The sequence below is a fragment of the Manduca sexta genome, chromosome 28, assembly GCF_014839805.1.
Source record: "Manduca sexta isolate Smith_Timp_Sample1 chromosome 28, JHU_Msex_v1.0, whole genome shotgun sequence".
NCBI lineage: Eukaryota > Metazoa > Arthropoda > Insecta > Lepidoptera > Sphingidae > Manduca > Manduca sexta.
The window spans coordinates 12,847,160-12,861,192 of record NC_051142.1 but is presented as its reverse complement, the minus strand read 5'-3'; the positions used below and the strand labels follow the sequence as shown (position 1 = coordinate 12,861,192).

Here is a 14,033-nt window from a genome sequence, read left to right as displayed (position 1 = left end):
GATCTATGGAGTAATTATGTGGTCCATTATAAACATCGTAGCACAGTAATTTTCCTGATTTATTGTCTGATTACGGAGTTCTGGTGCCTATCTTTCGGCTTCATGATGAGCTCCACTTTACTAAAGGGTACTTTCTAAATGCAAATGCTTAAATTTTTAAGCATTTGCATTTAAAAGTGAAAAATAACACTTTGTAAAATTGCCGTTAAAAGTGGTTAAAAATGTTTAATTTTTTTATAATTACAAAATGATACATATAAACTATTTCATGATGAATTCTTATATATTTAATAATAGAATTCTTTATTTATCATAAATTCATAAATCATAAGTTACATTCCAATTAGATAATTAAAGCGAAAAGATCAAAATTGGTTGGTTTGACTATAAAGATAGCCGACGCGCTAACTCTACGCACACAGCTACGCAACGGCTCTGTGTGAGTGAATTTTGCGAAGAATTACCTATAGTTGACTTCACGCGCGGCACGTAAACGCTCTTAAACTAAGGAAAACAGCTCGACATATATTTCGAAAAGGCGGCCGGCGTTCACCATACGCACTTCGTAGCTTCGTAATGGCATCCTCCCATGTTCTGGTAGTACCTTTTACGCCTTGCCACCATGTTCCTGCCGAAGAATGGAGTAACATCGACATACCTAACAATGCGTTCTCGTCGCATATATTCAAACATGTTTTGTAAACTTGTATGGCATCAATAAAATTATCAACGGATTCTTCCGGACTACCACCGAATCTCGATGCGCACTTTGAGAAATTATTTTTCGTGATGGTGGAAGTACATGACGTAGAATTTGGATCAATTGATATAGTTTGCGGTGTCGAAGAGCGAACTTCACGTAAAATTTGACTGCAAAACTCTGCTTCGACTGTTGTAGCGTAGTCAATAGTGTAGTTAAACTACAATATACTAACATCTATGTTATCGACAGAATATGCAGCACAACGCTATTGAACACGACTACTTAAATTGGTAAAAATGAAAAATACTTAATAATGACTGGATCGAATGGCCAACAGCAGATTATAATATGACTACAGCATAATAAAGTATAATTAATAACACTTTTTGCACTTAAGTACAGGGTTAAAGCAAATATATTAGGTTTTTTGTTTACTCACCGATGGAAGCTGATGATTTCAGTTTCATTTTCTTTACGAGAAGAACGAGATTTACACCCCACAATAACGCAGGCCATTGCTTGTTCGTAGGGCTATATTTTACTTAAACAGCACTGTGTATTTATTAAAATTAACAACAAAAATATTACAAAACATGTAGCCACTTTTGAAAAGCACGCGCTGAAGTATAACGCAATTAAATTGTGTGGGCGCGTTTGTGACATTGTTTTGAGGTTGGCAAGTTGGAACATTTGACATTGTATTTACTTTTTAATTCGGCATCGTAAAGATGACCAAAGGTAACCATTTGATAATTGTAATGTGTACGCAAGCCGACTTTAGCAACATAATATTTGTCTCGTTCTTTTCAACGGTTTTGGCCTATTTGAAAAAAAAGGATAAGTATATTAGGGTAATTTAGATTACTTCTATGCTTGTTCTTATTCTGAGTATGAAGACTTAGCTTAGACCTTGTACTGAATCTCATTGAAAGCACTATTAATGACGAGGCTGTATGGGCTAGAACCCTTTGCCTTCCCAATAACAAAGGGAAAATGAATTAAAAAAAAAATGTCTCTGGTTTAATATTTGACTGCTTGTATTTGACATTCCTCATACTAGATAAACGAGATCGTATAATTTGATTGTTTTGTTGAATAGGCGGTTAATAATTTAATTTTTCCGCGAAAAGCACGCAAGTTCATTTACGAATTTGAAACAAATCATGTAAGGTGGGATTTATTTAAGTCCTTATTTAGAGTATACAAGATCATGTCTCGGGTAAGTAATGATGCTATCTTAAAATATTAATAGGTAATATTGTGTCATCCGGGCTATTGTTTTGTAGATAAATGATAGAGTTATGATTAAATTTAAGTCTTTTGTGCGCAATTAATTTCTATGTTTAAGAAACCATGTGTAGGTACTACTGATGAATTTAAGCACCGACTGTATGACAGTAGTACTTACGGAAATCGGTTTATTTTAATAAGAACGTGGTATTATCTTTTAATTTTAAATAATTTATATTAAAACTAAGTTTAGGTATCCACAAATAAAGAATATTTCTACTATAATAAAACCTATTTCAATTTGATGTTTTGTTTATTTTACCTCCAAAATTTTAATCAGACTTAACAAGTGTTATCACACTTCATATACAAGCCTTTTTATGAATACATGAAATACTGATAAACTATGAGTGCTTTTGTGAACAATGACAAATTTGCTCTGTGCACTCAAATAAAGCACAAATAAGCATGCAATGCTGTACTGTTATCAATTTATAATCACAGAGAGGACTATTGTCACCAATAAGCCTGATATTCTAATAGTAGACCAATAGTTGTACCGAGAACTACTTGTTGACATCACCATTTCTCATGATGATAACAGTGTATCGGCCAAAAAAGAAAAAATGCCTTAATATTTAAGCTTCGCACACAGGGTTACTGACATGTGGGCTATGAAGTCTACAATTAGTGTCCTGATTTTCATTTCTGTCTATGGGTTAATGTTACAAGACATTCTACCAACACCTCCAGAAGCTTTAATAGGGCATTGAGTTCAAGGCCAGATGTTGAAAGCAGTATTGTTGAATGCAGCATGGTTTGGGCATTACATAATTAAAGAGACTCCTCACTTTGAACCCCGAACCACTGGTGACCCCGAGCTTTGGTCTTTTGGTCATCATTGGAGGATGATTTCTTAAAATTGTATTATATGCATTGTTACTAACTTTGAAAATAAAGGGAATAAGAATATATTGGGTTATTAGTGTACAAATTCATACTGACTATAACACCAGCTGGTGTCATAATCAATTTGAATTTACAAGTGTAAGGATCATACACTTGTAAATATATATTATACCTTGATACAAGATTATAGAAATATGGCAAGAATGATATTACAGTGTTTATATTGTATGTCATTAGGATTTACAAAGATCAGTTAAGGTAAAATTAATTCTAAATTACAGGATATAAGGTCATTCTTCTTACCTAAAAAATCGCAAAAACCTAAAGATGAGGATGATGATATTATTCCCGAGTCACCTGATGTGCAAATCAAAAACAAGGTTAGCTCTACAACAATTTTAATTTAAAATTATGGTTCAGATCACATGTTTACATAGTTGTAGTTTAGTAAATATATTGGGTACTGGATAGAATATGAAGTAATAGGTTAATATTCTCTACAATATTTTTCACATTGTCCAAAGTTGGTCATGGAATTTAAACTAATGACTCAAGTTCATATAATAATTGATTTAAACTATAAATTTTCTTGCAGAAAAAAGAACCTAGAAAAAAAAGAGTTATTCATGATTCAGATGATGAAACAAATACTAAGAAGACATCTTTAGTGTCAAATAAGTCACCGCGAAACAAATCTAAACCAGATCTTAAAGAGGTGAAAGTTGTTGATCTTTTTGGCAATGCCCCTATAAAAAGAACTGAACCTTTAGTTAAGAAAAGCAAAAAGCAGACTGAGACCGGTATACACTCAGATGATGAATTTGAAAAGAGTCTTCTAGAAATTGATAGTGTTGCTGTAGGAGATAAACCAGAAATAAAACAATTTGATGGTGGTAATTCAGAATCTAATCACAAAGACACCACCACTTTAAAAACACCCAAAAACAAACAAAAAGCAAAATCCCCTGCTAAAGCTGTAGTTACCTCAGCAAAACAAAATTATGCAAATAAGAAAGAAGAATCAAAGTTGAACAGCAAGAGGAAATTTTCTGAATTTGCTGAAATAGAGGTTCATAATGAAGAAGATAACATAAAAAGAAAGAAAATGGATGTAAGTGTGTGTGACAATAAAACTAAAGTTAAACAACTAAGTGAAGACAATGATGATGCAGATGTTTCAACATTTGAAGATGAGTCCTCTTCTAAACATAAAAAAAAGAAAGTCAATACAAGCTTAAATGAATCAGGTTAGACTATACAGTTATTTGTCATGTGTTTTTAAATTATTATACTTTAAAATGAAAGTAGTTATTTGTAATATTTCAAAGTATTTTTGTTCTTTAGATCTAAGAATCTATCTTAGAATACTAATGTAATATAGTAATTTCGCTTCAGTAAAGTATTTTCAAAGTACAAAAATGTACCAAGTTTCTGATTTACTACTGAAATTATAATTGATTCAATAGTAATCTTTTTCACTTTCTTTCAATATACAACATTATTTTCTTGTAGTTCTAACGGATGAAGAACGACATGAAAGAAAGATGCATTCCGCTGCCTTATACCAGAAGTATTTGCACAGATCTGGCCCTAAGCATTTGGGAGCAAAGGAAATGCCAGAGGTATGAATTAAAACTGACCCATGAACACAGTCAAGTAAATTTTCTTGTGTGGACTGTGGATGTATCCAGTTTTTTTGAAAAAGAGCAAATCCTAATTAATAAAAACTTAATATATTATGCCCCATCTAAATCGCTTTGTGTATGTTTGCTAATTATTTATTTATTTATTCTTTTTGCATTCATATTTTATTTATTTCTAGGGTTCACCAGATTGTTTGAAAAATTGTGCATTTTTACTGACTGGAGTGTTAGATTCTTTCGAAAGAGAGGAAATTGTGGAAGCAATAAACAAATATAGTGGTTGCGTTAAAAACGCAATTAGTAAGAAGGTAATAAAGAAAATTTTCTGAGAACACAATGTGCCATACATTTTCAATTCTGTGACCTATTATATACTATGATGCTGACTTATCAAATTAATCGTTGTTATAGTTCAATTAAATATGAATTTTATTTATTAGGTGACCCATGTTTTGGCGGGCGAAGATGCAGGACCAGCAAAAATGTCGAAAGCCCTGGAATTAGGAATCAAAATAATTAGTGAGGATGATTTTTTGCAAATGATTGCAGACTCTAAGAACTCTAAGAATAAAACATCTGCTAAAAATGATACAAACGACGACACTAATAATAAAAATCATTCAAATAAAAGCAAAAAGAGTCCTAAAGACAAAAGCGTTGATAAAAGTATAATTGATATCAAAAAGGAAAAATCCCCGAAGGAAAAACATACAAACGTAACTACGGTCAAAGAAGAAAAATCAAGTGAAAACGTTAAAGTTAATGCCAAAAACTCTAATAAATCAATAAATTCAGGCGAAATTAAAAAAGACATGAAAATTGACAAAAAAAGTATAAAAACAGAAAAACAAGATTCAGAATCAAGTAATAAAAATACAACTGTCATATCAGGTTAGCAAAATTGTTTTTCTAAAATTTTTAGTTAGACATCCAAAAAAAAAAATATTGAATAAAATCTTAACCATTTAATTATTATATATTTTTCCTAGACGTTAAAAGAGAAGATCAAAAGCCAATCCATATAGTGCCTGCATCTATGTGGGTAGAAAAATACAAACCACAGAATGTCAAACAAATAATTGGCCAACATGGCGACGCAAGCAATGTTAAAAAGTATGTAATTTGTCTTTGCTGAGCTTTATGTTTTAGAAATTGAAATTAGTGAAATTACAAATTTGGTTGCAGATTAACAAACTGGCTGACTAAATGGTACGTAAATAGGAAAGCTAAATTGCCGAAGCCAAGCCCGTGGGCAAAGAATTACGATGGAGGCTACTACAAAGCAGCCTTACTTTCTGGGCCTCCTGGAGTTGGTGAGATCTTTATGAATAACTGGTGGCCAAAATATAACGACTTAGAATACGACAGCAGCTAATAAGCTTTCTTTGCTAGGTAAAACAACGACAGTATCGCTAGTGTGCAAAGAGTTAGGCTTCGACATGGTGGAGTACAACGCGTCAGATACCAGAAACAAAACTCTAATCAAGGAACAGATTGGGGAAATGTTAACCACCAAATCGCTATCGGCTTACGCTAAAGGTAAGGTATTAAATTAATGGCGTCAATATATATGGCTGATTTGAATGACACTATAACTTCCTTTTATATTATTTCCCATTTTGGATCTTTTTATTGTATGCATCCAACGACCGAATTTATTAAATGGTCTTGATTGATTTCTGCAAATAGATTCCCAAAATGAAATAATTATAATAAGGAATTTGTGAGTGTGATCTAACTTTATTTTGCCATTGATCCGAAGATATATATATTGATTTTAGGCATAATAAACGGTAATAGTGATGTCTGTACTACATTGAGACATTGTTTTAATGATAGTTTCATCTGTATTGGTAACCCCGTTTTAGATTAACAGCCGTTTTCCATAAACGATCCCAACCTCAATCTTAAACCCAATTCTGAGAATGAAGCAAATAAAATAACTCATTTGTTTATTTGAGATAAGTTTAAACTATTCTAAAGTACATTTTATAAACGGATTTCTGTAAACAGAAAAACAGAATCCATTGTTATTAACATTTTTATTAAAATCAAAAAATATAATTGACACTTATATACCTAGGTACAGACATCGTCACACAACTTGGTCGTTACACAAAAGTACTTAGAATAGTTGCACATTACCGAGGGAATACAGAAATATTGCTTGTGAATAGATTTATCGTCACAGTCAGACTGTAATCAATCGATGATAATACTAAATTAACAATTATTCACACGCTTAACCTCTTATCCATCAATACGGTTATGAACCTGTAGTTCCCCAGTCCTCGGGAGTCTTTAACAAAAATATTTTATAGTATGCAAATCTTATAATGTTCCAATAACTACAAGTATACAATAATATACGTAACAATTTATTTTGATCCACGATAATACAATACCATATATTTTAAAACGTATAATTTAAGAATTTCATTCTTCTTTTTTTATCTCAGTGAAATATTCCGTGGGCTGTTTGGTATTTTCAATGATTTCTTGCAGTGTTGTGTTATCAACTGAACTACTGTTTGAATGCGCAGGCGACGATGCCTGGGATTCATCAGAATTGTGTTGTAACAGTTTCAACTCCGTATTAGAAAAAAGTTTGGCTAGTTCTAGTTTTAGTAAAGCTTGTTCCCGCGGGGGAAATTTTTTAAACGTGTCAGCATAACTGAGGAACAGGTGGTCAATACCGTCCACCTTCCGTTTCTTTTTATTTAAATGTTTGGGAACTTTGTTCGCGTGGTCCACTTTCCTCTTTCTCTTTCGCAACGGTGCTTCTTCATTCAGACAAGTTGATCTAGATGATGAAGCTATATTTACTATTTCTGGTGTTGGCGTTTCTAATTGTGTTAATAGTGGGGATAAATTAGATGATAGTGGCATAAAGTCTTGCGATAATTCAAATTCTCTAGTTGGTTGGATGTAGGACGAGGAAGGGGACGCCGTAGGTTCAGGCAACAAGTAAGTGTTAGGGGGCTTAAAATTATCCAAGAAGCTTAATTGGGAACTCCATAGATAACTAATGTTTTTCTTGTTGGATCCTGATTTACTCATTTGTTTTTTATACTTTGTGTATCCGTCTCGTATTGATTTCCATTTGGATTTAACGGCTTCACCTGGAAAAAAAAATATAATTCCAGAACGGGAATCGGAGTGCTGTAAATTGTTATACTACTTATCTTAAAAATAACTCGGTTATATCAGTATGTGATAAGTACGTACCACTTTGATTTAGCTCCCTTCCTATCAACTCCCAGATAGTTGTTTTGAGGTTAAAGTTTTTGTACTCTTTGTGATACACGTCGTAGAGGAACGTGTGTCGCTTTACGCATTCTATGAGGCGTTCCATGTCCATGTTGGACAGGTCCCGTCGCGCCGAGCGTGACGTGACTGCGGCTTTCTTATCAACTGTTACATTGAACACCAACAATCCACTTACGATGCCCTAACCTTGGTTTCCTACGACGTTGATAGCAGCCAAGTCCAAAAAAACATTGAAAATATACACAGCCGCATTTATGCGCTAAAGGAATGCTATTTGGTTTGTCTATATAACAATATAAAGGTTTAAAACACGTGATAAGTTTATTTCCGTTGAGCGGAGCGGCGGCGGTGCGCCTCGTGACCCGTCTGGCGCGGCGCGACGGCTGCATGACGGCTCTTTGGTGCTTTGCTAGGGGTGTCACATCCGCTCAATTGAACAAAATGTTATAATCTTATTATTTTGTTTCATATTTTTATGTTGTATCGTACAGAATTTAGGTATAGTTTATTTAGCAATATTTGCAACAAAAAAACATACTCCGTACAATTATTTTGTTAATTGTAACTGCATATTAATAAGATAACAAAACACCTACTTTATAACTGTCGACCACGTAATAAAAGTTACAGTCACAAATATGTGTAAGTATGTCATTTGAATAAACCTTAACGTTATCAATTCAAAATTAGTCGTTAATTTAAAAATAATTTGCTTAGGTAAGATTTAATATACTTTTCGGAATTTTCTTTAACATATTCGTATCGGATTCGCCAATATTCATTTATTTTATCTTATATGAATTTCTGAAACCAGTTATTTTTAATTTTTGTATAAAAGTACATAGATAAATATTATCATTAATAAACAAATTATTTTTTAAAGTATGTAATTACATTTTATATTCCGCGACATAGTGCTAAAATCAATTTATTCCATAAAAGAAAAATGATTATATGTGAAAATGTACTAGTGAGCAACCCTAATCGGTAGTCGAATCGGGGCGCTCCCGGCGCGCCGCGCCCCGCTCCGCCCCGTCGCCGTCCGCCCGTCCTGCCGCGCGCACGGCCCGCGGCCCGCCGCGTGCTGTGTTGGCAACAATATGTACAAACGTAGGATAAGCGGTAACGAACACGACCGCTTGCTAAGTGGACAAATTAATACTACTTATGTTAGTAAGTATAATTGGTTTGTCGCAATCGTATTATTGAATTAAATAACCAAATAAAATACCTGTCAGAATTTATGGAATGGTAAAAATTAACACAAAATATTGGGTTCGATAATTCAGAAGTTTTCAAAGTCTTACAGAAATTCAAAGCTCGGTGTCGTTAAAATTATCATAAATCATTACACATAGTACGTGATACTTATCCTAGCCTAGAAGAGTTCCGATGGCGGGGATAAGGACAGAGTAGCCAATACGTGACAATACTACGCTATTACTATTGCTTTGTTTATATTTTTAACGTAACAATGACGGGTGAAGCAATCGTGTTACCCACCGCAACTATTGAAGAGTTTACACGCAATACGAAAGTGTCCCAACTGCACCTAATGGTAAGTGGGGTCGGGTCCAATAGAATGTCGACTGACAGGAAATGATTACCTCTCGGCAGTCGACATAATTATGCTGGCCTGTTCAAACCGCATATACACAGGCTTGCTGCTGGCTATCGGGGTTTTAACGCCTTATGTACTACGGTGGTCGCAATCCGGGCCGATATAAAATATATCCTACCACTAGCATGTGTGTAAAATAAAAACGTAAAATGTAAATGCACTACGGCCTACAAATAACTCTGATGATGGGTATGGAAGTTGCGGTAAAATATCTACAAGCGACGACGTTGACAAGCCAATGTAGTGGCTTCTATTTCTTCAGAATTTAAAGTAATGGATAGCGTTTTATTTATAAGCCCTCGTTGTTCTAGCTATAAGTATAACGATCAGGCTGCTTTAATGAAATCGTTCTGTAGGATAAATTGTTCAAAAATATCCCATAACTATAACCTTACTGACTAATCGTTCGATCGCCCAGTCTCGATCTCGAGGTTGATGCATAAAATAAGTTTACCGAAATAATGCGTGGACCAAAAAAAAGTTCCCTAAGGCTTGTACTGCACCCAACTTCCGACTCTAGTACTTGTGTATTGATATATTGATAGCTTTTCTTTTTGCGCTGCGATATAAATAGAAGCAGAGCAAAATGAATTCTATAGTCAACATTCAATAGGTTTCTTTGTCGCAGGTGATGTTGGTAAACAAGCAGTGACCAAGAAACATGTCCTCGTCATGGACGAAGTGGACGGGATGGCTGGCAATGAGGACAGAGGTAAATATAGCTTAGCTTAGACGTAGGATTTGCAAATGAGTACGAGCAAGTTAATCATCTGAAGTTAAGTCACAGGTACCTTCTATCCAATGTCCGTAATAGCATAGCTACTCACAATATTATAATAGAATAATCATTACTTACCTATTGAATCTTAACTTACTCTATTTTATTTATATACCTGTATTTTTCCTAATAAAAAAAATATTTTTGAACCGTATCGGTGGCGAAGGGTGAAATTTTTCGAAAGAGGACCAGACATAACCTATGGGTACTAATAATATGCATAAATGCGGTCTGGAAATCGTTCTGATAATTATATTTTACATAAATGACGATTGCCCTACACATCATGCAATTTAATTAATATTAAAGAGTTGAAGTTAAATGAAAAGTTGCACAACAATATTACTTCAAGCGGCTTCACATGGATGCAGCCGAGCGATGTAGCAGGCTGAAACAGACACTACAACAAAAAAATGTCAAATGCCCTGCCACCGGAGTGAACTAGGCCGGGTCGCTAGTCATTAATATAATGTTCCTTCAGGTGGTCTCCAAGAGTTGATAAATCTTATAAAGATGACGTCAGTGCCAATCATTTGCATGTGCAACGACAGGAACAGTCAGAAAATGCGCTCGCTCGTCAACTACTGTTACGATCTGAGGTTCAACAGGCCACGGGTTGACCAGATTAAAGTAAGACTTTTTTTATACAACAAGTGAATAAAGATGCTTCTTAATTGACGGTTAACAATTGTTAATTAACAGTAGCTTTTGGAACACTGAACCATTATATACGCTTGTTAATATCAGATATTCGATTGTGTATTATAATGCCCAATTATAATTAGTGTTATACTCTTGCAACTATTTTGCACTAACCTTTAAGTACAATTGAGGAAATGTAAATTGTAATCAGTATTCAAGATGTTTGACCATTATTAGGGAATAGAGTTTCTAAAACATATCCAAAAATTAAAAAATCATAGTCACAATTATTATATCGAATGATTTACTTTCAGTCAGCGATGATGTCGATATGTTTCAAAGAGGGTCTGAAGGTCGCCCCAGACGTACTGTCGCAGTTAATAGTGGCCGCCAACCAGGACGTACGACAGACCCTTAACTTGCTGTCTATGTGGGCTGTGGATCCCGACTTAGCCGACACTGACCGCTTGAGAAAAGATACCAAAACTGTGAAGAAAGATATTAAATTGGTACGTATTTTTTTAAAGGCAAAGGAATACAGTCCTATAGGCTTTTAAAAGTACAAAGAAAATGTTTATATTATCTAGAAAACCAATATACTTTTCTTATCTTTTAAAAACAAATTGTCTAGGGCCCGTGGGAGGCGGTTCGGAGAGTGTTCTCGGCTGAAGACCACAAGTCGATGAGCATCCACGACAAAAGCGATCTTTTCTTCTACGATTACAGCCTGGCGCCACTGTTCGTGCAGGAGAATTATCTGCAGGTCGCGCCACACTGCCCCAAGTAAGTCAACCACACCTTGATATACTCTCTGTCTGTCTCTCTCACAAATACACTCTTTATCATAAATTTGCTTCCGTACCGGGTGTGGAACTAAAACGTACGTATGAAATGGCTACAGAACTTGAAAAATTACTTTTTCAATTCACAAAAACAAGAAGAATGTGTACGGTCTCTGTATCACAACATAAGACAAATAATGCAAACATTGCTTCATTATTTTATGTATTTATGCTGTATTGTAGACATGAAGTGTTGCAGCGGATAAGTAAGGCAGCGGACAGCATCAGTTTAGGCGACCTGGTCGATAAGAGGATACGCAGCGCACAGGCTTGGAGTCTACTGCCCACACAGGTAAACAGGTTATATTATTTTTTTTTTTACATTCTTCCATGGCACAGCGGCTGATGAGCCCTTTTAACTCTTATTCGTTTTTCCAAAATTGCTTTTTATCCAAAATTAAGGGTTTCCGCAAAAAACACTTCGAATTCAGGACAAACTTCCGAAAAATAAGGGTCCATTTAGAGATTTATTTCGGGAAAATTTCGTGCGGGCAAAGCTGCAAGTGAAAGCTAGTATGATAAAAATAACACTTTATCCTCGTCTATCAGGCTATGTACAGTTCTGTGATTCCGGGGCATGAACTGGCGGGCCACGTGGCCGGACAAATACTGTTCCCGGGCTGGCTCGGAAAGAACTCGCGCGCCGGCAAACTGCACCGGCTGTGTCAGGAGATACACGCGCATACGCGACTCAGGTAATTTTTTGATAGAATTTGGGGACTAAATTAAAATTTGTGATCTTTTACTGTACAATGTTAATAGATATAAATTTACGCAGTTACCTTCATGTCTAGTGATATAAGAAATTCCAAATTTCAGCACGTCAGGTTCAAAATCGTCAATATTCTTGGACTATTGTACCCACTTACGCGACGCGATAGTCAACCCGTTGATCAAGGACAAGTCGGACGGTATTGCTAAATCGTTAGAGGTGCTAGAATCCTATCACCTGTTGAGGGAAGACCTGGACTCCCTGGTGGAATTGTCGGTCTGGCCAGGGCAGAGGAATCCCACCATACTGATTGATTCAAAGGTAAAGGTCTTAGGCACAAATCAACGTGATAAATAGATGTTCGTTAATGTAGTACACGCATAATTGGTGTAAAATGTTGTGAGTGATGTGGAAAAAGGCCTATTTCTCTTATTGACGTTTTAAACACATAAAGCGTTCAATGAATTTAAACCACAAATTATGGGAAATAACATACTAAATATGCATATCTTATAATGCCATAGGTAAAAGCGGCTATGACGCGTACATACAATAAGACGTCCAGCGCGCTGCCGTACGCGCCTGGAACCATAAAGCGAGGCTCCGCGCGGGACGACCAAGAGGCGATGGACGACGAGGAGCTCTCCGACCAGCCCGAAGACAGCGACCCCGAAAATGATGCTTTGATAAAGGTAATGCAAGAAATACTTTTTCATATGGTAATTATGTAAAATGTCCTAAAAAAAATATGGGCAGCCTACTTTTATAATTACTTTTTAATTGTGTTATTTTAACTTCACTCAAAATCTGATATTTAATCTACCTTTTATGTTGTTTAGAAAAAGAAAACGAAAGAAACTGAAAAGCCAAGTTCCAGTAAAGAAAAACCAGGTGCCAGTAAAGAGAAACCAAGTTCAAGTAAAGGCAAAGCTTCAAATAAAGCCAAAAAGAAATAAGTAATGAGAAATTTGTAAAAGGAAAGCATAAGAAAGAGGATTGTATCCAGGATGTAGTTTACAGCCAATTGATTAATAATAAAATTGTGACATCTCTTTGTGATTGTGAAATCTCTTAACATTGTATTTGAACTGCATGATACTTATCATCAAATGGATATCGTACAACAAACTATTATATTATTTGTAGATACAACTGGATCTTCAGACCCTCATTTCCACAATGTGTCACAAACTTTTCAAAAATTTGTCGTTCAGAATCATCTGAGTGTGATTTTTTGTAAGTGAATATAATATGTTAACAATTTTTATGTTATGAAGACTTATTTGTCCAACACCACACTTAATATATCTATTTTGAACTAGACTTATTGAATGTTAAAATTTATATTTTAATAACAGAAAAAAGACATTGTGAGTGGGTGGTAAAGTCCTTCATAAAAACTATGTAATATTAGCAGATCAGTGACATTATTCATTTTACCTTACCTTTCATTACCACATCTTGTTTTATTTTTTTTTTAATTCATCAAATTGGATAGTTATAAAATGTACAAAACAATTTTTGATACGATTTAGCTTTAATAAAATATTTTTTTTACACATTGTTGTTTTACATACTGTGTCTTCAAATTTTTCATCTGTAAGTAAAATCTTGTATTGGTTATAATAATTGGAAATACCATTCTATATAAAATATAATTAATTCTTATAGTTTATAGTTACA

The 14,033-nt window shown here is 34.6% G+C and overlaps 2 protein-coding genes across 2 annotated transcripts; one reads left to right on the top strand and one right to left on the bottom strand.

Moving 5' to 3' along the window:
- Positions 1-1,720: 1,720 nt before the first annotated feature.
- On the top strand, positions 1,721-13,690 carry LOC115448801 (replication factor C subunit 1). Its single transcript, XM_030176361.2, has 18 exons — positions 1,721-1,922; positions 3,124-3,222; positions 3,438-4,089; positions 4,355-4,464; positions 4,665-4,793; positions 4,926-5,376; positions 5,475-5,598; positions 5,671-5,798; positions 5,878-6,024; positions 10,005-10,088; positions 10,636-10,784; positions 11,111-11,305; positions 11,428-11,579; positions 11,822-11,930; positions 12,188-12,333; positions 12,458-12,671; positions 12,875-13,042; positions 13,190-13,690. Exons 1-18 carry the CDS (start codon positions 1,914-1,916, stop codon positions 13,304-13,306), a joined length of 3,183 nt encoding a protein of 1,060 aa, XP_030032221.2. The 5' UTR covers positions 1,721-1,913; the 3' UTR covers positions 13,307-13,690.
- LOC115448802 lies at positions 6,425-8,130 on the bottom strand. Its single transcript, XM_030176363.2, has 2 exons — positions 7,714-8,130; positions 6,425-7,607 (listed from the first exon to the last, which is right to left on the bottom strand). The coding sequence occupies exons 1-2, from the start codon at positions 7,844-7,846 to the stop codon at positions 6,922-6,924; spliced, it is 819 nt and encodes a 272-aa protein (XP_030032223.1). The 5' UTR covers positions 7,847-8,130; the 3' UTR covers positions 6,425-6,921.
- Positions 13,691-14,033: the final 343 nt, after the last annotated feature.

Coding starts and splice junctions, on each gene's coding strand:
- LOC115448802 (XM_030176363.2), bottom strand. CDS start 7,846: ATGGACATGGAACGCCTCATAGAATGCGTAAAGCGACACACGTTCCTC. Junction 7,608..7,713: donor AAGGGAGCTAAATCAAAGTG/GTACGTACTTAT, acceptor TTTTTTTTCCAG/GTGAAGCCGTTAAATCCAAA.
- LOC115448801 (XM_030176361.2), top strand. Junction 5,799..5,877: donor TTCTGGGCCTCCTGGAGTTG/GTGAGATCTTTA, acceptor TTTCTTTGCTAG/GTAAAACAACGACAGTATCG. Junction 11,931..12,187: donor GGAGTCTACTGCCCACACAG/GTAAACAGGTTA, acceptor CTCGTCTATCAG/GCTATGTACAGTTCTGTGAT.